This window comes from Stegostoma tigrinum, chromosome 16 (genome assembly GCF_030684315.1).
Source record: "Stegostoma tigrinum isolate sSteTig4 chromosome 16, sSteTig4.hap1, whole genome shotgun sequence".
Taxonomy (NCBI): Eukaryota; Metazoa; Chordata; class Chondrichthyes; order Orectolobiformes; family Stegostomatidae; genus Stegostoma; species Stegostoma tigrinum.
In genome coordinates, this window is record NC_081369.1 from 54,125,972 (window position 1) to 54,149,476 (window position 23,505).

General features: G+C 39.4%; 1 protein-coding gene across 3 annotated transcripts in view; it reads left to right on the forward strand.

Annotated features, from left to right (window-relative positions):
* wwox (WW domain containing oxidoreductase) overlaps positions 1-23,505 on the forward strand; it is a 1,033,547-nt gene that overhangs the window by 59,471 nt on the left and 950,571 nt on the right. For all 3 annotated transcript variants that reach the window (XM_048546270.2, XM_048546271.2, XM_048546272.2), the window contains exon 5: positions 13,092-13,198. In XM_048546270.2, the coding sequence (XP_048402227.1) occupies positions 13,092-13,198 (107 nt within the window). The remainder of the gene's footprint in view (positions 1-13,091; positions 13,199-23,505) is intronic.

Sequence of the window (23,505 nt, forward strand, 5' to 3'; positions counted from 1 at the left end):
CTGACAAAGCATTCAAGTAAAGGCAGTTTAAACGCTTCAATTATCCTTTTTATATTAAATGGAGAATTGTAAATTTCTTTGTAAATCATATTCTGGAAGAATCCATTATTTTGTTAGGCTGTGGTGCATTGTATTACTAACCTGATATCAAGCGAATATTGAAGATAAAAGGCATTTAACCAAGCCATTCTGCTCCATCCATAACCTATGCCTGAATATTTAATCATGGATATTTTGTAATCCTTGCCTGCAAACCCCTCCCGTAAAGACAATTGCATTCTTCTCCTTTTCTGAAAATTATTCCACAGTTCTGTTAATCCCTTTATAATCCTTGCTTCCTTCAACAGATATTGTTCCAATTCTTTATTTCTGAATTTACCTCTGAAATTAATCATGTTCGTTTGATTTTATTGTCACATGTACCTGAGTACAGTGAAAAGCTTTGTTTACAACACGTACAGGTAGATCATGGTAAGCAAGAGCGTATAGTTTGTAGGGTGGAAAAAATACTTAGAGGCATACAGGCGTGCACTAGTCAAGATCAACGTTAGCAAGATCAGCTTTATTTGAAGTTAGTCCATTCATCAGCTGTTCCTGAACCTGTTGGTGCGTGTGTTCAACCTTCTGTATTTTCTGCCTGACGGAAGAGGTTATAGGAGATCATTACTGGGGTGCAATGGGTTGTTGCTGATGTTGGCAGTCTTTTTGTGGCAATGAGATGTGTAAATGGTGTCCATGGATGGAAGGTTGGCCTCTGTGATGGTCGGGCCTGTGCACACCATCTGCTATAGTTTCTTACGGCCCTGGGCAGAGCACTTGCCATGCCAGGCCGTTATGCACCCGGACAGTATGCTTTCGATGGTGCATCTGTATAAGTTTGTGTGGGACCTTATGGACATGCTAAACTTACTGAGCTGCCTGAGGAAAAAGAGGCGTTGTTGTATCTCCTTGACTCTCGCATCAATGTGGGAAGTCCAGGTTATTGTCACTGCTCGGAACTTGATGCTTTTCACCCTCTCAATCTCAGCTCTACTGATGCAGATGGGGGCACATTCTCCTCCTTTCTTATTGAAGTCAACGATCAGCTCTTCAGTTTACTGACATTGAGAGAGAGGTTGTCCTTGTTGTATCACGTCACCAAGCCCTCTATCTACTTTCTGTATTCTGATTCATTGTTAGATATCCTTCCTACTAAAGTGGTGTTGTCAGCACACTTGTAGATGGCATCTGTTCAGAATTTGCCAACACAGTCGTGGGTATACAGGGAGCACAGTAGGGGGCTGAGGAGTACGCATCCTTGGGAGTCTCCAGTATTGAGTGTTGTCGTGGAGGAGATGCAGTTACCTGTCCTCACTGGTTGCGGCCTTTGGATAAGAAAGCTGAGGTTGTAGACGACAGAGCCAGTAACAAAGTCTTGGAGTTTTGAGATCAGTCTGGCGGGGATAATGGTGCTGAAAGTAGAGCTGTAGTTGATGAGCTGTAATTTTCCCTTGGTCCTGTGTGATCTACAGGCTTCAACAAAAAAAAAGTGGACTCGGACACATGATCTTTAGAATTTATGTTGGGAGAGGATTGCATGCTGTTGCGTTCATCATAGTAAGGACATGCTTAAAGATAGTAAGCCAGAGATGATATTCAAACTGGACAGTGGATTACACTTAGGTAATTCACTTCTACCTACCTCATATTCATTGTTCCTGCTCCTGATTGAGTGTGTTTTTCAAATGACCTATTAGATTGATTTCATACTATTTATTGCTGTTCACCTTTGAGAGATTTTTGGGAAATAGGGATCCTACTCCCAACAGTACCATTTCTCTTCCAAAGAGTACAGTTGCTAAAGCATTTTAGAAGAGATTTTCAAATTCAGTTAATCGATTTGTTTAACAACTCCTCTCTATTGTCACCATCATTCATTTAGACTGTTGAGTTGTGTCTGCAGCTTAAGGATGGTTCTTTTGCACTGGAGCCAAAGATCTTGTCAGGGATTCCAAATGCTGGCAGCCTTGTTTTGAGTGAGTGCAAAAAAAAGTAATTTTTAACCGTCGTTTAAATCTGTACTACATTTGAGTTTGTGCTGCAATCACAATTAATGGCTACTCAGTAAATGAGAATAGAAGTTTGAAAACAAAAACATACATTACTTCAAAGGATTCACTATCACTCCCGTGGTTTGTTAATAATAAAATAAAAGTTTTTACTTGTTTATGAAGCCCATTTCTACATGGAGGTTATTGCTGTTTTTACTTTTGACTCTTCAATTGCACAACACTTTTGACATAAGAGCATTTGTTGCTAAACTGACCTTGTAGCTGACAAGAACGCAATTCTGTGAATGTTTGTGCTGAACGTTAAAGAGGCATGTCTAAATCCTCACCAAAATAGTAGCTAGAGCATGTTGCAGGGGCTTAATCTTTCTCATCACTATTGGAATGCAAGTGAGCATTCCAGGTGACTGGGCCAAAAAAATAAGGAAATAGAATTGATTTTCACTGACCTCAAGGTGACTTTTGATTCAATGTACCTCGGTTTGGTAATGCTGTCTGTCGTACTGAGATACAAAGACTGTTATTTAAATGGAGAGACACACTCCAAAAAGTAATGCAGTACAGAGGGATATGGATGCTCTAGTGCATGAATACAAAAAGCTAGCTTGCACTGTAGCAAGTTATTAAGAATGCAAATAGAATTTTGGCCTTTGTTGCTGGTGTTTAAGAACAGGGAGTTCCTGTTACAACTGCACAGGATGTTGGTGAGGCCACATCTGGAGTAACTGTGTACAGTTTTGATCCCCATATTTAAAAAAAAAGACAGACCAGCTTTGGAACCTGTTCCAAACAGATTCAGTAGGCTGATTCCTGGAATGAAGGGGTTGACTTGTCAAGAATAACGAAACAAGTTATGCCTTCTTCCATGAGATTCATGTGAAATGATGTCATAACACACATAATTCTGATTGGGCTGGCCATGGTAGATGTTGAGATGTTTCCAATAGTGGATGAATCTCAAATTGGAAGGCATAGTTACAGAATAATGGGACACCTGTTTGAAACTGAGATGGAAAGATATTTCATGACTGCATGGAGTTAAGGGGGAGGAAGAGAGACTTTTGAAAGATCAAGAAGTTGTGGGCTATGAGGAATTGGCACAAAAGAGGAATTGAGATCTGGGGCAGATCAACCATGATATTTTTGTACGGTGGGGTAAGCTTGAGGGGCAAAATGACCTTGTCATGCTCCTATTTCTTAAACTTCAATGCGTTATGGCCTGTCAAGGTAGCAAGGCACTTTGCTACCTTAAAATTAGACACCAAAGGCTAGAAAAGATGGCTACACAAGGGTCACCCGAGTTCTACTGTGGATGCTCCCCTCACTCAAAAGGGAATAAAATGACCATTTCAGACTGTTGAGAATCGAGGCTTCTTCCTGAAACTGAACCAAAAGAGTGTTATCAAATTGAATGGGACATTTTAAAACAAAGACACTGCCTGAAACTCTTTGGATGTTCAGAAGCAACATTACCTAATTGAGGTATAGAAGATAATGAGAGGCATAGATAGAGTTGATAGCCAGAGACTATTTCCCAGGGCAGAAATGGCTAGCACGAGGGGTCATAGTTTTAAGCTGGTTGGTGGAAAGTATAGAGGGGATGTCAGAGGCAGGTTCTTTACGCAGAGAGTTGTGAGAGCATGGAATGCGTTGCCAGCAGCAGTTGTGGAAGCAAGGTCATTGGGGTAATTTAAGAGACTGCTGGACATGTATATGGTCACAGAAATTTGAGGGTGCATACATGAGGATCAATGGTCGGCACAACATTGTGGGCTGAAGGGCCTGTTCTGTGCTGTACTGTTCTATGTTCTATGTTCTAACATTGGATGTTCAGGATCAAAGTACATGCGACCTTTTATTTGGAAAAGTACTTTGAACTCGTACAAATCTGCTTTTGAAATCAGGTAGAAGGTGTTTGCAAACTGACCTCAAGTTGTCAAATCCAAGAATCTAAGCAACTAAAAGTAAATAATGGCAAAGCTAGAAAGTGGAGATCCCAACAGTGTAAAGGACTCCCTCAGTAGGTTCTGATTAAAGTTTACTCAAGATCCAAGCTCCTAGAAATTTAACTATAGGAAACTCGCAACTTGCTGAGAATCCTTTCCTTGACAAGACCCTCAATCCTGTTACAAGAAACCTGGCCTGCAACGTGGGAGGTGCAGATTGTAAGCCTTAATTTGTAGCATGGTGCTTTACTGGTACCCAGTCTATGTCTGGCTGAGTGTTGGGGCGGGATCACAGTTAAAGTTAGTGCAAATAGCTATAATAATTAACCCTTATATTTAAGCTCACTATAGCTTTTTGCTGGTTTTATTTAAATGGTGTTTGCACATTGAAGCTCAGAAAAAGCACACCTTTTAATTCAAGACATACAGATAGTTCAGCTGTAATGTGTTTAGTTAATGCGAATTGGCTGTAACGAGGTTGATGAATAGTGGATGCTGTTTGGAAAACACAAACTTTCTGCTGTATAGGCACAGCAATTTTCTATAGCACAAGGTTACATAAGAACCAACTATTGCATTATAGGAGAACTACATGTGTAGATTGAGTGATGATGGGACACTCGTTCCGTCTGTGAAACTGTCAGGGGAAAGAACTAATTGAATTCTAGGATTAATCACATGCATAGAATGTAAAACCAAGAGGCAATGATCAGCTGACATAATACCTCGATAGGATCTCAGTTCGACTGTTCAGTGCAACATTAGGCTTTGTGTTCTAGGAATGATGATGAAGGTTTGGACAGGGTGCAATACCAATGCACCAGGTTGATGTCTGGTCTGAGAAAATAATAAGTGTGTAGAAAATATGAGAGACTGGCCCTTTTCTTCCTGAAAACAATGATGAGTATTTAAAATTACATAACAATGTGGCAAGATGGATATAGGCAGATTTGTTACTTTAGTTTTGAGAGTTCAGGAACATAGCAGATAGCACATTAAAATAAAATCACTAGAGTATGGAAAGAGCCCATTCAGCCCATCAAGTCCACATTAACTCTCTGAAGAGCATCCCAGACCACACCCTCCCACCCCCCCATTCCTTTAACCCTGCATTTACCATGGCTAATCCACCAAATCGGCACGTCTTTGGACCTGGAGGAAACCCACCCAGACATGGGGAGAATGTGCAGACTTCACACACTGTTGCCCAAGACTGGAATCAAACCAGGTCTGTGGTGCTGTAAGACAGCAGTGCCAATGACTGAACCTTAATGCTGCCCATGTGAGAGAGATTTCAGGTAGAGGGCAGAATTTTTCTACACCGTGAAACTATGAATTTCACTTCCAGAGATAGAGACTAAATGCAAAAATTACAACAATATTTAAGGTTACAGTGGATTGGTTATGAAGGACAAAGGGTTGGGAGTAAAATGGGTGGAAGTGATAAGGACTGTGTCACGGTGACTCAGTGGTTAGCACTGCTGCCCTCACAGCAGCAGGGACCTGGGTTTGATTTTACCCTCAGGCGACCGTCTATGTGGAGTTTACACATTATTCCTGTGTTTCCGATGTGATAATGGGAACAGCAGGTGCTGGAGAATCCAAGATAACAAAGTGTGAAGCTGGATGAACACAGCAGGCCAAGCAGCATCTCAGGAGCACAATTCCTGTGTTTGCGTGGGTTTCTTCTGGGTGCTCCGGTTCTCTCCCACAGTCCAAGAATGTGCAGGTGAGGTGGATTGGCTGTCCTAAATTGCCCATAGTGTACAGGGATGTTTAAGTTAAGTGGATTAGCTATGGGAAATGCAAGGTTACAGGGAAAAGATAAAGGGATGGCTCTGGGTGTGATGCTCTTCAGAGGGGTGGTGTGGACTTGTTGGGCCAAATGGCCAGTTTCCACACTGGAGGGATTCTATGATTCTGTGACAGTTTGTTCAGCTGGAGAAGTAAAATTGGACATTGCCTGATTGGGGTCAATTATTTATTTCCATTTGTATCTTCTATGTTTTTTCTGAACATACAGTGAGCAAAGGTAGAAAAATGACTCTGTTAATCTTCACTGATTTTTTTTTAAAAGAGCCTGCCTTTCTTTTCTTTTTCTGCTCCCCGTCCCCACCTCTGGTTTTCTCTTCTCGGGATCTTTATCTTCTGAAATGACGAAAGGTTGGGGATAGGAATAGTGACAGCAGCACAAGAAACCTCATCTTTTTCTCTAATAAAAAACAGAAGTTGTTGGAAAAGCTCAGAGGTCTGGCAGCATCTATGAAGAAAACAAATCAGTTAAGTGATTTGGGTCTGGTGACCCTTCCTCAGAACACTTTTTCATCACCTTGTTCTCTCTTTCTCCACTGTCTTTTCAGGTGTGAATCTTGTGGTTTTAAAGACCAACTGTAGGTAGCCGTTACATCAGAGGTTGATCCAGTGGTCAAATAATATTCAAATATCTTTTTTCCCCAAGATTAAATTGTGAAATCCACTTGTTTTTTCCTTCGATAATCTGGTGATCCTGACCAGAGCTGCTAGGGATAGTTCAATGAGTGAAGAATTGAACCTGCAACTTTCCTTGTCAAGTTGCAAGTTATGGACAGCCAGGGTTGCGTGCATCCTACTGAATCATTGGTGGAAATTTATTTGTTTTATCTTGTTATTTTCTCTTTGCTATAATTTGCTTTGTGCAAAATAGGATGTTGTTTCCACATCTATATCCAGCAATCTTCAAACAGTACATCCTCTGTTTTCTGGCAATTTCTCCACAACTGTATTCAAAATGTTATTTTTTTGGCTCATTGTGCCAAACGCATCTTGGTGGTTTAGTATTGGCCTGAGGGTGGGGTTTAAGGGGGCTTGTAAATTAAGAAGACTTCCAACTTCTTAATTATGCTCTGACATTTTATTTTGAAGACATCTGAATCATTTACGACTAAGGTGTTTTTTTTCAAATAACTATTTCTTTAGCTCATGTTTTTCCGCCATAAACCAAAAGCTTTGGATATCAATATTAGCTGTTCTGTGGGTTAAAGGAACAGGTAGGTCTTTAATAGAGCAAACTTAGTTTGGCAGGTATTTTCACATCCTGGATGACTGGAATTACGTATTTGCTAACGACCTGAAATGCCTCAAGAATATTTTGACTACAGAATTTCCTATGACCTTCCAAACAAATAGCTGTTGAATTGTGACCATTTTTGTTACTTTAGGTTCTATTTGGAATTGAAGTAGGAAATCAACAGCACTGTGCATAATATACTCTTTGTTTACAGTTGTCCTACTTCTGTGTTTAATTTTATACTTAGTTGTCCATGCTTTGACTTTTAAGTTCTGTTTTGCATTGCACCCTTCTGAATTGATGGGGAAGGCCGAAGAGTTGTTTTCAGGGTAAATGGGTGAGCGAGACCCTTTTGTTATCTTTGTTTGCCTTTCTTGGCTTCCACTGTAACATCATAACTGAAATTGGTTCTCATGATGTTGGTGGTTGCTGCCGATTGAACTGCAAACCCTTGCTTGTGAATCTTAAATAAGCGGCTTTAAGTTCTGCTCCAGGGCTTGATGACCAAAAATCAAAAGTTGCCAATGCATTCCAGTACTGAGGGAGTGTCACATTGTTAAAGATGTCACCTTTTGGATAAGACATCACCGAGGACCCTTCTGCAAGAAGAGCAAGGAGTTACCCACATTTCCTGATTAATGTTGATCCCACCTTCAGCACCACAAAGCATATAATCTGGTAATTACCAAACCTTTGTTGGTAAGAACTTACAGTGTGCAAATTGGCTCCTGTATTCCAACAGTGTTTCATTAAGCTGTGCAAGGAGATGTCTGGTAAATGTGATCACATTATATAAATACAAATTTCAAAAGCTTCTCTTAATTCAAAGATCATTCAGTTTGAAAACACCTGTACTTTGTTCACAGTGGTACTACTTGTACAGCAGCCAAGAGACTTTTATCCCATCAGTGTTAGTTGAATTAGAAACCCAGTTTTCCACTCTGAGTATCCCAGTGCAATCATGTGGCATAAGATCAGTACAGCAGGAAAGACTGACCTGCCTTGCTTCAATACAAAATTTTTGGTGTAATTTAAGTCTGTAACACCAAAACTAAACTGACCCCAAACTAAAATGATTCGAGACTAACCTGGACAGTATTACTGTGGCCATATCAAACAACATTTACACTAACTGTAGTGCCAGTGCAAATTGCCAATGCAAATCCACTCATCCATATTGTTGTTGATTATATCGTTGGGCTGGACTTCACACTCGAAAGTAAAATGCTGCAGGATGCTGGAAATCTGAAACAAACACAGAATGCAGGAGAAACTCAGCTGGTCCGGCACCATCTGTGGAGGAAGAAATGGAGTTAAGGTTTAGAGTCAGATATGACTCCTTTTCAGTTCTGTTTGGGGCTCTGTGGTGATCTCTTAACATTCAGAACACTAACATCAGTGGATTGGATGTATTACTATGTTTGACAAGAGGGAATAGGATTTACTCAGACATTACTTTGGTCCAAATGGTAGATCCAATGGGTGGATCCTTTAAAGCAGTGAGCCGGGTGGGTGCCACGGTAAATGAGGAGGTTCTAGATGGCCCATTTTCCAATTAAGCGTTGAACATCAAGATGAGATCGTCACTAATGTGTGGTGAGAAGCCTACTTGCATTAGTTAGCATGTATTAACATCTCAATATTTTCCAGTTTCACCCCATTAAAATATAATTTTCCATTCTCCCACCTGCTGGATTGAAACCTGATGCTACCAATTTCCAACATGAAAATTAGAACAGTAGCCTTTCAACTCCTTGCTCTTCAGGTTCTCCTTGAACAGCAGTCACCAACATTCGAGGTCACATTTCATGGGCAGTGAGTACACATGTTCTTTTTTCATGGACCTGGGCATCAGACTTGTACCAGCTTCACTGCACCCTCATGACACTTCAGATCTGCACTTTGGAGAGCACCTGCACCTCTCATTGCAATACTGCTGCCAGGACACTTTGTGCACAGGGACGGGGACCCCACTCAAGGATTGGACTGGAATGTATCTGAGGGCTACTTGCTTGTTTTGTTTCTCACCACATCTGTCTTGCCTGCTTTACATTGTCTTATATTTTTGTACTTTGCTTCCTCAGCCAAAGTTTAAATGCTCACATTATATCTTATTGACTTGCCCTTTAGCACGGATTCAAAGCCAAGCAGTTTATGTTTTCCAGCAGTGATGAGTCAAAGGGGCAGACACGTTGCAAGTGCTGGAGAAATGCAGCAGGTCCTTCATGATCAATGAAGAGATATAGAGTTAACATGCTTAGTTGGGTATGCCTCCTCATAAGGCTAGTATCTGTCATCAGCTTGAGCACAGTCAGTTGGTTGCTTAGGAAAGTTAGGATCAGGGAGTCTGTAGCAGGGAGGGCTTTGTGACCAGAGGGCCAATATTTGATTTCTCCTCTGACTGGGTGCCTATTGGCACCATGCTATCTCTTTCTCAGGAGGGTGTACCTAGAGTAAGTTCACGGTAACTCATCCCACTAATCCTGCTGGACCTGGCTGTCCATGACAGCTGCCGAACCGCCCATGGAAGCAGCCAGCCCCTTATATGCCTGAGGTAGCAGAGTGCAAACAATCCCTAAGCAGTCCCACAAACTTCGTCAATTTTTCAAGTGCCTACCTGTTGCCTGTACACTGGCTTGTGTACTTGTATGAAGTTCTGCTGCTGACTCTAATTCATCAAAAATACCTTCCAAGGTATCAGTATTTGAGCTAATGGAGGGTGCAGCAGGCAGCCTTGCTGGTTCTTCTTCTGAAGGATCTGTGGCTACTTCCTCACAGGTGGCGGAGTGATGTGCTGTGCGGTTCAGGGTTTTCATTTTAGTTTCTGATTTTTCTCCATTATTTAGGATTGATCATTCTGCATGTGAAAATGAATTAAAAGAAAACTTTGTATGGATAATGCTCAAGTGAAAGTACAGAAATATGTTTGATTTCAGCCCGAATGCCATGAATAAGATCATATAATTCTTGGAATTGTACTTTTCAATAAAATAAATATTTCACTTGTCCACTGTTTCAATTGTTTGCGTTATTCTGGAAAGCAAAGTTGTTGCCTTTGTGACAAAACTTTGTTAGGAGCATTTTAATTATGAGCACTTCTTTCAGTTGTTTGACAACTTGAACGTGTCAATCTTTGAAGATATCAGAGTGCTGTCAATGTTCAATGATACCACACACTTGTTTTTCATCACAAGAGAACACTGGTTGTAGAGGAGTGTTTGTTTGTACAAATCAGTGATTTATTTCTGTGCTGATGCTGCTTACAGGTCATCTACTGTTGCCCAACTTTGGAGATTTGCTAGTTTAGAATAATTGTTTTTCATTCTGTTGCATCACAGTTTTATTATTGAGTTGGTCATCCAGAAAAAATAATGCAACAATGAATTGATTGTATTCTGAGTGTTTATCAACTAACTTATTGGTGACTACTCTGTCTGATGCAGACAGAATACCAATTGTCTATCATTTCATATTCAGTGGAAAGACTGTTCAGTGGTTTAAACCCAAGGTATCTGAAATGACTTAATGCACAAAGCCTTTATGCTATTGTAACATTGCTGACAGATTAAGAGAAACAGACTGCACAGAATGGTCTTTTCTCTTTTGAGGACAGCTGTTTGACACTTAACTGTGCATTAATAATAGAATTATAATTTTCGCTGCATATAGTTTAATCTTTGAAGTCTTGAAGTCCTAGCAAAAATGCGTGGTGTATTATCTGTGAAGTACTGTTGCTGGTTATGGGTGATCGCCATTTTGAAATTTGAGGAAGAAAACACTGATAGTTCCAGCTAAAGAATTGTGACACCTTTTTGTGAATAAATTAATTCTACCTTAACAGCTGTGGCCAGCTTTTATGCAAAGGTATGGCTAGTATGCTATTTTGAACTGTGAAGGCTCATCACAACTTTTTCAAGGGCAACCAGGGATGGGCTGTAGATGATGTCCAGCCAGAAAAATCCACATGCCACAAATGAATAAAAAAAGCATAACATTGATAATGAAATTAAATTGATATAACATGTTTATTGAATTAATTCAATCTGCATGGATATCTTTAGTTTCAATTAAAATATTTCAGACATTGTCGAATTCATTGTCATTCATATCTGATGCGGAGTTCGTCAGATTAACTTTGATTCTGTTTGATTAGAGCATTTATTGCATGGGTCCAGTTGTGAATCAGATTTAGTCATTTTGGTTCAAAATTGTCCCTGCAGAAGAAATCATCTTCCTCTTCATCCATTATTTGAAAAGGTGGAATGCACTTTCAGTAAGCTTGTGCATTAATAACAACCCCCAATTTTTTTTGTCATTCTCACAAAACATTGAGCGGTGTCATTCCAGTATTGCTCAATGCTACCCTCTCGTGCATGATGCCTAATAACATTTCAGTTTAATGCGGGTTTATGTAATCAATCGTTTCACCGAACTCAACCACTTTATTAAAATTGTCATAAAATAAACTTTACCTAGCTCCAGCATGTTTGCTCAATATTTTGAAAGAAAATCTTCTGAACAGCCATACGTGTTTAAATTGTCATATACTGTTTCCAAAATCTTCCCAACTGCACTGTGGGCCAACTGTGAAGTAGTTATTTGATTGTTCAATACTTTTCCTCGTGTAATAGATTTCTGTGGTTGAAGTATAAAGAAGGCACAAGAGTTGATATACTTGGATGGTAGTATTTACTATTCTTGCACTGCAATTGATTACATCAAGATTATAGTTCCATAAATGTTGAGCATCCAGAGAACATAATCAATATGGTTTGCTTGCAATACGTGAATGTGTGATGAGAGATATATACTTTATGTATCAATGGTTTCAATCCCAGATCAACTGAAGTGTGCAATGAACCTGACGTGGTCAATGAAGTAACATTTGAAGTGGAGGGAGGCACAGTTTGTAACAAACAGTATGATTGTGTGTGCTTTGTGTATTAACCTGTCCAGGAAGAAGGATCCAGGTAGTTGGCCCACTGTTCTATATGCTTTGAATTGTCTGAGCAGGGGTTCTTGGTTGGACTTTTTAAAAAAGGCCATTAATTGGGAGGGTAATCTGAAACCAGAGGCTAACCTCAGACCATTATTGGCTCATTAAATGGAAAACTGGATTAAATTTCCATTGAATTGTTCTGGAACACAGCCATGTCACTTTCCCTGGTTTTTATGTCTTGGGTGGATTCTAAGACATTTTTTTCTGATTCTGTGCCACATAAACCCAAGTTGAACGGAACCATGAAAAGACATTGTGCATGTGGCCTTGATGTTGAATAATTTTGGGATGGCTTCCAAGGCAATTTTTCCCCAACTTCAATTGGAGTGGGAAGGTATGAGTGAAATACTGAAAATAAGCAGCCTCTGCTAAACTTTCTGAAGACTGCTTTTAAACTGTAGCAAATTATTACTTTGAGAGTTGGCTTGTTTTTGGCAGGAATTTGCTTCCATTTTCCATAAAATGACTGAAAAGATATCTGGAAAGATTGCATAGCTGGCAGTCACGAGTATTGAAATAAATAGTACTGAATCACATCTCATTTATTATACAGTTTATAATAACTTGTGGGTGAGTTTGCATGTCTGGTATTATCCCTTCGGGTATTGCAGTCCCTTTGCAAATAGGAATCAGTGCTACAACATCAAGGAAATTAAAATCATAAATTCAAAATTAGCAGAATGAAAAGTGCGAAGGGTAGCATGTGCACTAATTTCCTGACAAATGTTGTACTTGTAGGAGGTGATCGTGCTCACTAATTTTGAAATAATTGACAAATGCCCACTGTTTTTCAAATAAAGTTACCTAGTTAGATTGTATGGTAACATTTTTGCAAATAGACATTATTATTGGTAAGAGTTACCTGACATTGTTCTCAGGCTGCTAAGTTCCTCTGCAGGGCCTTCCTGTAAGTCAGCGCCTTGTGATTGTGCAACTGCACATAAACCTTCTAAAGTTGCTGCTTATTCAAGCAGAGACGGTTGAAAGTCTGACAACTGGATTTTCCCCCACCCCACCACATATGTAAGCAATAACGATGTTTGTCTTGGTAGGTTTTGAGACTGCACGCTCTTTAGCTTTGCATGGAGCCCATGTTGTCCTAGCCTGCAGAAATCGAGCTCGAGGCAATGAGGCCACACAACAGATACTGGATGAATGGGTGAGTGTTGCTATGTTGTGTCAAAACCTTTACTTGACTTATCTAATCCATGTCCACTAATAAGTCTGTTCAATAAATTCTACTTAGCTATCCAACTAGAACTTTGGATTGATAATATAATCCATAATTCTAGGATATGTGTACTTAACATTCCCATAACCATGTTTTCTTTCAAGTTCAGTGTGTAATTCCATGATCCGCAATATCCATGGGGAAGATATGCTTATTGGCAGCCATGCTTGCAAATGAGGTTAGAGGATTGTCGTACTGATTTTGCCCTTTGTGCCCTGCAAGCATAGCTCTCCAACGATGTTGCAGAATTACCCCAGCTGCACAAGGATCACAAAACAAAACACCAAGACCGGGGCAAATGTAAAACCATATTAATTGAATACTTAATGTAAAATTTGCAATTCAGAAAGAAATATATTAGTCAGAAACATGTTAGTGTAATTTTTAACTGAAAAATATGGTATTTCTATATTTCAAATTTGTTAAGTATATCAAATATCAGTTTCTCATTGTCTTAGCTGAATATAAACAATCACGAAAATTGTTTGGACAGTGTAGTTTCACTGTTTGTTGAAGTGTTAGACTTAGCAATATTTGAATACTATTCCGGAGGGTGTTACGATTTGTTGTTTCTCTTAACTGTATTAGTTTGGGTAAAACTATACACACAAGTGGCGTTTTCTGATGAATGGTGTCAACAGCTAGCAGACATGTGAAGGAGACGTATTTGAAAATATTTTGTTATTCCACCTTTAAGACCTTCTTTCCTCCCTCTGTAAGTTACAACAGAATGAAATGTGACCATTGTTCAAGAGACTTTAACAGTGAAATCTCTATTATATGCAAAATAAGAAAATGTTATTGCATATTGTGAGAAAAGCAGCACTTTAGCATCCCTGAGCTTGTTGGTTATAGGTTGTTACTAAATAATGCATTCTTAGCTAATTGGGACAACAACTGTAAGCTCTAAAATCATACTGTTATTATGCAATGGAGTGCTGTAGGCTGTTGCAATTTGCCACACAAAAGGCTGACAAAAAGTAGAAAGAGACACTAATAGGACAATGCTGTAATATAACTTGCATTCCTGCAGGTTGAGTTTTCCTCGGGGGAAATTTGTATGACACAGTTGCAATAAAAATAAAAGTCACTGTGCAGCTGCTTTTCTTTGCAGTGCCTATTGCTGCAGTTTTGTAAACATTTTCATTAGATTGCCAATTTAAAGGGAACACTATTATTTCTTGTGGAGATGTGACTACAGTGCATCTGATTCTTTTGAGCTCTAGGGATCTCAGCACGAAAAAACATTCAGACATAGTCTATGAGTGCTCACCTTGTGGCTGTCTGTATTTTGCTTTTTTAACAGAAAGAGCTTACGTTTTACAGAAGTGATCATAATGGAGATCATAATGTAGGAACGTACATTTGGATGTATCTCACGCATAGAAAAATATTTGAATCATGACTACAGTTGCTTTGTTCTCAAAATGAAAATAAAGTTCAGCTGAAGAGTTTTGTTATGTTAAAGAAAGATCACTTTAACCTTCTGCTTGCTCATCTCAGTAAAGTAAAATTTCTTCCTTGGTGAATCCAAAGCTCAGGGACTTGAGTTGTGTGAGAAATCTAATCCAAGCCCATGTCTTAGCCCTTGATGGTGCAAGGTCCAAGATGGAGTGAGTTAATGTACCAGAACGTACTGATCTGCAATATATATTCAATAATCAATTGAATTGTTTTCTTGCCCACTTTTCTCAACCACCGTCCACCTGCTGCTGGGACCACATATTGCCATCTGTTGCCAGCTATTTCCGTATTCTTCCAGCTGCTAGAGACACCCAAGGGAATCAGTCATAATTCCATAATTTACCTATTTTTGATAGTCCCCTCTTTGTTTTGATTGGAAATTTAGGGAGTGAAGGGAGAAAATTGAACCTGCAACCTACCAATGCTGCCTTTGCAGTTGAAAGTTCTGATACTTGGTGACATTTTTATGAAATCCCAAGCCGAAGTATATGGGCTTGATGTCGTCTGTGTGAAATTACCCAGTACGTTCAAAAACAAATTCAGAAAATACACAATCTAATTATTTTATGCTTTCAACCAGAGTTATTTAGACCTGGAATTATTAACCTTTTCAATCAAAGCAGATTGTTTGTTACTTAGCTGTAATGCAGGAACATTTATAAATCAATTAGGTTTGCATTGAGTATAATTTAATTATAATTACAAAAATGTGTTTCAAGCTGAATAAACATGTTAACAATTACTCAGTTTCTTAGGAAACTATACGTGCACTGCACATATGTGGTAATGATGAGGCACAGCATCTAAGAGGTAGGAATGTGATGTTGATTTGTCAAGTGTTTCTCATTTAATTCCAATGACAGTGAAATTCTGTTTGTCATGACATCTTACAATATTACACCCAAAGGATTGCAGTGGTTCATGAAGGCAGCTTACCACCAGCTCCTCAAGGGCAATTAGAGATGGGCAATAAATGCTGGCCCAACCAGTGACATCGACACTCCATGAACAAATAATTAAAAAAGAAATTACAATGATAGACGTGTGGAGCAGGGAGAAGGTTCAAGTTCAATTGCAATAAGCAACCTCTGACTTACAATGTTCAGGACGACAAAAGCTTACTTTTTAGACACTTTAATACAGATTTACAGTACAATTTATTTATGCACAATTTTCTTTCTTGACCACATCTATGTGCTGCAGTATAATGATCAGACATGGGTCACCTTTCACATATATTCCAAGGGGTAGCCATTTCCGTCTCTCTCTGTGCCTCTACCACGCTACTGCCTTTGTACTGGCTGGCTGCCATGAACAGGGACAAACATACAAGTTGCTGGAAAAACTCAGCAGGTCTGGCAGCATGTGAAAAAAAAGATCAGAGTTAACATTTCCGATCCGGTGACCCTTCCTCATAAGGATTTGCAGAAGGGTCACCGGACCTGAAATGTTAACTCTGATTTTTTTTTCTTCACAGATTCTGCTCGACCTGCTGAGCTTTCCCAGCAACTTCTGTTTTTGTTCCTGATTCACAGCATCTTCAGTTCTTTTAGCTTACCATGAGCAGGACTCAGCTTTGTACAGCAAACAATGGAAAGGACAAACATTGTTCTCTCTCTCTCTCTCTCTCTCTCTCTCTCTCTCTCTCTCTCTCTCTCTCTCTCTCTCTCTCTCTTTCTCTCTTTCTCTCTCTTTCTCTCTCTGTCTGTCCACCACAGAGGATCTTGAGTCTTTCTCACCTCCTTCTCAAAGCACCAAGCACCAAGGACCGGGGTTCAATTCCATCCTTGGGTGACTGTCTGTGTGGAGTTTGCATGTTCTCTCTGTGTGTGTATCCTCCTAGTTCTCTGGTTTCCTCCCACAGTTGTGCATGTTAGGTGGATTGGCCATCGTGTTCAGGGACGTGTAGATTAGGTGGGCTATGGGGATTGGATCTGGGTGAGATACTGTGAGGTTCAGTGTGGACATGTTGGGCCGAAGGACCTGTTTCCACACAGTAGGGATTCTATGAGCTATGATCTATGAACATGTTGTACTGAAGATAGCAGAACTCCTGAATAGAATTATGGAATGCATTTGTTTACTGAGACTGGCCTGGAGCAGCTGGTGCAAAATGTGTCTTTTTCAAACTCATTGAGAGGCTGACACCTTCTGAGGCTTGGGAAAACAATCAACAAGCAGCTGCTTGTAATATGGATTGTGTGCTAAAAGAAAACAGTTGGCATCACACATGGTTCATGCGGATGATGTTGTTTGAACTTTGTATGAGGTTTGAACTTTTCACATTGAGGAGGTTGTTTTTGTTCCGAACCAGACATGCTGTCCTTTGTCAGGATCTTGAGTCCATCCAAGAACATGGCTGTAAAGCAGATTATAAAAAAACCTGGAACCATAGTATGTCTTTTTTGTGCAGTTGGTGACAGTAAAGGCATCTGATGATGTCATTGGTCTAGATCTTCTGAGGAGTGACAATCGTCATTGGATTGAGGCCAGATTAAGTAATCATTGACTCATATCTGAAGGAAGAGCAGTATATGTAGTTATCTTGAATTTTTGATGGATGGTGGTTGTCCCGAAAGGGTTCTTTTTCTGAGATGTTGAAAAAACCGGTTGGGGACCGAGAAAATGCAAGTTGTCCATGTTCCACTGTTGTAAATCTATGTTCCATTGTCTGCTTAACAGCACCTGTCAAAATAAAGGTCACTGTGTATTCCTGAGTCTAATGCCACTGTTTATTCCAAGCTGCCTTAGTTGTACATGAGCCTTTCATCTCCTAATATGTGAAGTTAACATTCGCATGTGAATTAAATAGGACTTTCAAATGTCTTGGTGCTGACTCAGTGGCTAGTTTTGATGTCTTTAAATAAAAATAGAAATTTCAGTGCAGATGGTTTCACTTATTTGATCTGAGTTTCGTGAAGCTCATCTCAATCTGTACAGCTGACCATTTTAGTTCTATGATGTTACCATTTAAAAAAAAATTAGAACATAGAACATCAAACGTTTTCCAGATTTGGCAAAGGGTTTTGAACTCAAACATTGGTCCGAATCTCCTGTCTTGGTTAGAATCTTTATTTTCAACCCAGATCAAACAAAACGTCTGCTTAGTTTTAGAGGAATTTTCTTACCAGACATCTGGGCAAAGAGCCTTCCTAGCCGAAGCAACGCAATCCAATCCAGGAATCCATGCTGGAAACAGCAGCAGAATGGAACTGTGTTATAACCCTGCCCATCTTTAGCAGGGGTAGTTTTAAAGATCTTAAAGCCACACCCTCAGTTTACTGAGGGACAGTGTCTGCAAGATAGGTGAGATGGCAAAATGCTAGGTGGATGAGGGGTACAGATTGGAGACGGGTGGAAGGGTAAAAAGGAAGCCATTTGATTTATCATGCCCTGCCTGCCCTTTGACAGGATCCAGCCTGGGTGCTAATAGAATCTGTGTGCTTGTATTTTTCTTTAAGCACTTGCAATAGAATTATAATTTCCACTTACCAATGAGGCATATTTCATTATTCCTTATGCACTAAACAATGGATCACTGCTCTGATTTTGGTCTGCAAATGAATCATTACTTAATTGTGTCCGGTAGGTTTTCATTGAATTTCTAATTTTCATAATCAGAATTTCATTTGTTTTATGACTTTGTTTCGAAAAGCCAAGGAGCATAACTTTCATTCTATAGAATGCATTTCAATTTTTAGAGGTCCCTTTAAAGAAAAATTATGACTGTGAGTTTTGTTTATAGCCATACAGGTCTACGATGCATGTGGAAATCTGTCACCATCTTTAAGCATCTCTAAACCAAGCTAATGAAAATCTGTTGTAGTGGAATCGAAGTTGCGTGGTTAGGAATATATAGTACACACTATCGCCATTTACAAAAGTGTCTTTGGCATGGCATTGGTAGAGCCCCTGAATTTGCATCTTGATACTTAAACAGATAGAAAGATGCAGGCAAACAGCTGATAGCACTGAGAAATGTCCTATAGCTTCTCAAGAAGGAGTGACTTTTCCATCGAGCAGCTGATTTAGATTTTTCTGGAGCTAACGAGTAAGACACTCAGCTCCCAGTAATATTTTGATCCCTTCAATTTAGACTGTAAGCAAGTGGTTAATTGATTTGATCAAATTCACAATCAAACTGTTAATCTTCGATATGATCATTTTGTACAGTAGTCAAGTTTCACTTATGCCCTGGACTCCGCCTGATTGAGACATTGAATGTTATAGAACAAGAACAGAGAAAATAAGAGCACAGAAACAGGTCCTTCGGCCCTCCAAGCTTGCGCCGATCCAGATCCTCTATTTAAACGTGTTGCTTATTTTCCAAGGATCTGTATCCTTCTGCTCCCTGCCCATTCATGTATCTGTCGAGATACATCTTAAATGACGCTATCGTGCCCGCTTGTACCGCTTCTGCTGGCAATGCGTTCCAGGCACCCACCACCCTCTGCGTAAAGAACTTTACATGCATATCTCCCTTCAACTTTTCCCCTCTCACCTTGAAATCATAACCACTAGTAATTGAGTTGCCCACTCTGGGGGGATAAAGCTTCTTGCTATCCACCCTGTCTATACTTGCCATGAGTTTGTAGACTCAATCAGGTCCCCCTCAACCTCTGTCTCTCTAGTGTAAATAATCCTAATGTACTCAACCTTTCTTCATAGCTAGCACCCTCCATACCAGGCAATATTGTGGTGAACCTCCTCTGTACCCTCTCCAAAGCATCCACATTCTTTTGGTAATGTGGCGACCAGAACTGTACGCAGTAATCCAAATATGGTTGAACCGAAGTCCTATACAACTGTAACATGACCTGCCACTCTTGTACTCAATACCCGCTCTGATGAATGAAAGCATGATATATGCCTTCTTGACCACTCTCTCCACCTGTGTTGCCACCTTCAGGGTACAATGGACCTGAACACCCAGATCTCTCTGTATGTCAATTTTCCCCAGGGCTTTTCCATTTACCATATAATTCGCTCTTGAATTGGATCTTTCAAAATGCATCACCTTGCATTTGCCTGGATTAAACTCCATCTGCCATTTTTCCGCCCAACTCTCCAATCTATCTATATTCTGCTGTATTCTCCAACTGTCCCCTTCACTATCTGTTATTGTAACAATCTTAGTGTCATCTGCAAATTAACTCGTATAGTTTACTTCTGGGACACTCCAAGGATCTATTCTAGGAGTTTTATACCTTTGATGCATCATACTCATTTGGAAATTGGGGTGGAGACTGTAATGATATGTGCCTTTAATAAGGATTCATTCTTGAAGAGTGATGTTGTTAACCTGATGATAAGGTGTCTGCTCCATGAAAAACAGTCTAAATCACTTTGGTTTATTTGAAAAAAAGACAGAAGAAGCTTGAGTACATACAGTCAAGCTCGCACAGACCCAAGGTTTTAGTTTTGCTCACAAGTGTTGAAGTTAAGATTTTGGAGTTGAAGCTGCTAGATACACCTGTGTTCCCTGCTGCTGCAAAGTCATGAGTTCTTTCTCTGGTTTTAGATTCATACTTTCAGGCTTTCCTCACTCCTGGACTAGAAGTGATTGCAAGTGAGGGAAATGTTTTGTTGAATTTGCCTTTGCCAAATGTGTGTTTACAGAATACTGCTGTATTGGAACAGTTGATGAGTGCTAGTTAATTAATATATTATTTAGGAAAGTATTTCGATAGAGTTAAAGTTGTGCCAATTCTTTTTTTGTTTTTGTTTTAACTGTGGTGTAAGAATAAAGTGTGTTTTGTTAAAGCCTAGTAAAGTGACCAATTGAATCACATCTGGAACACAGCACCTTACACTTGCCTTTAAATAACATACAAGTTAGGGTACACACTATCTCCTTAACATATTTTGAGGAGGTTTGGCCTGTTGCATAATGGACAAGCTTGTCAGAATTCACTGGTGATAACAATATAGAGATGCAGGTGTTTTCAAATAGGACCAAACTAATCAGGTGCACAAAGATTTCGATAAAGGAGGAAATTGGACTCAACTGATAAATGTTGCTGTGTCAATAGTTGCAAAATGGTGGGATTGGGAAGAAGATTAAACTTTGAAACTACAATTTAATTATGATCTTCAGGACATCAACAGGTAAATGAGCCTGGAAGTATTTGCAGGTAGGCCATTGAAACAATTGCATGCTACAGCTCTCAATAAGGCAAAATTTATTGTGGATCTTCTGGCTCATGAAGTAGGTGACAAAACACAGAATGTGATTCTAAACCTACTCAGGCTATTGATTTGCTCACGTCTGGAATGGCTCAATAGTTCTGGTCACCATGGTTAGAGGAAGAACATCACATGTTGAAAGAGGCAGCAGATGCCTATCTGTCTGATAACACCAAGCACCAGAGCACTAAAAGGAGACAAAAGGATTTGAAAGCAAACAAATGTCAGAAACCGCTTAGATGCTGGAAAGTTGGAAGAAAATGGCATTAGTGTCAGGTTAATGATCTTAATGTTGATTTAAAAAAATCACTGAACTGAACCCCTCTCTTCTTGCTGACTCACGTGTTGTATGTTTCCAATATTTTCTATCTTTACTCAAGGCACAATGTTTTCTGCTATGCTACAAGAGGTGATCTTAGTTAAGATGCTCCAGAATATCAGTTGGTTGAACAATGAGAAAATTCTGTCATTTGACCAGGAAAGCTGCAATGTGTGAATGAGCTTCAGAAAGTCAACAAAAGCTGTGAGTACGACCACTTCTAACAAGAAAGTGGTCGTACATTAGTATATTGACTGAAGGTATACATGATGGTCCATTCTTTAAACTGCGTAATGCTGGGTCTGGATAAATGAAAGAAGGTGATCTTTTTCAGTCTTGTTTGAACCTCCTTTCCTTACATTCTCTTTTGGAAGTTACGATAAAACCGTATGCCAGTATTTTCAAGAGATTTTTGCATGAGCCTTTGTAAGCCACTCTTCCAATTTTGCAAAACATGTTTTGCAAAGTCTGAGATTGTAATGTGTTTGATTCTGTTTTTGTTTGCAAAGTGCACTTATCACATAGATTGCTTTTCTTAAATGTAAACTAAATAGGAGTATCTGTTTGCAGTGTGGTAATGCATTCTTTATCCATATCCGGAAATTTGTGGTGCAGACAACAAAATATCAGTAAATTAGTATCATCAGAAAATCACTCAAAAGGAATCCTCTGCTCTTTCTTCCTCTTCCAAACATAATGGGCACTAGATAAATTTTAGTTGAAAATTGAGGTAAAAATAATACATCAAGCTTCCAATAGAATTTAATCAGTATGAAATTGAGCATTTTCTTCCTTAAATACCAGTCACTTGGGATTTCATATTGCTGTGTTACTGATGAATCATTTGTAACTTGGTATACGGAACACTCTAAATGATTCCATATTATAGCCATGTTGTGGTGTATTGAGAGAGCTAATTAACTTTGATTACTGCACTAATATTATGGCACATTGACAGTTGTGCAGATTTATGACTATGGGAAAGTAAACAAATGAAATGCAGGTGCTGGAGCAGAAAGAATAAGCTACTGTATTAGAAAAGTTTAATTACTAAGAATATGTAGTCAGGAGAGAATCATTTGATTAATTACAAGATGCTAAAATTTACTGCAAAACCAGAGCATTCTGTAGAAAATGATCGCAAAACACAACTGTATTTTAAAAGAGTGAATTCCCATGTGGTGCTATTTATTTTTGCACCTAAATATCGTATAGGTTTTTGCACTATTTATTTATCTGGCTATATAATTTCTCCTCCATGTATTACAACATTTTCCGTTGTGGAATTTCCCTGTAACAAATGTGTGTTGTTGGAAAATGTTGGTTTTTATATTTGATTTGATTATATTTGATAATGAACTCCCTCTGATGCTTTAGCCTCATGGAAATTTACTTGGCGCAGCAAACAGAGGTAAAAAGAATAGGTGCAAACAAGCAGGAATAGATAAATAATACGACCCATAACAAAAACAGTGGAACAAAGTGGAGAATTCAGAGCAGTCCACTGGTTTGTTTTCTGCATTACGCCAACACTAAGCTTGCAGTATAAATCCAGGGACTGGTTAGGGGTCTCTGAAGTGATACCCAAGAGAGTGGGTAGTTTCATATTTCCTCAGTTTGAAACTTCATGGATTATAAATGCGGTGTGGTGTCAAATCTAATTTACAAAGTGCACAGGAGATACACTGGCTTCCCTCATCACTTTTACTTAGCTTACATGACATCACTTTAACTGTTTAGAAAAATCGAATCTCTTTCAACATGTTTAAACTTGTTAGAAGAGAGTTACTTGCATCCTTGTCTAGCTTTATACAGTGCAACTTCCCATAAGGGACAGTTCAGAGAAAGTCACAATTGTTGTGGTACACAAGAAGGCTGTCATTTCTGCACCAGCTATCTGAGCATTGTGACGAACTGCCAGTTTCCTGCCTTTTGCCCGTCTCCCTGCAGATTGTTTCTGTTAGTGCTCTTTTGAATGTCTGAACTGAACCTCTGACAAATTTCCAGGTGAGGCATTTCAAAACCAGACCACTTGCTGTGAGATAACAAAGTGCTCAGCTGGATGAACATAGCAAGCCAAGCAGCATCTCAGGAGCACAAAAGCTGATGTTTCGGGCCTGGACCCTTCATCAAAGAGGCTAGGCCTGAAACGTCAGCTTTTGTGCTCCTGAGATGCTGCTTGGCCTGCTGTGTTCATCCAGCTACACGCTTTGTTATCTTATATTCTCCAGCATCTGCAGTTCCCATTATCTCCGATCACTTACTG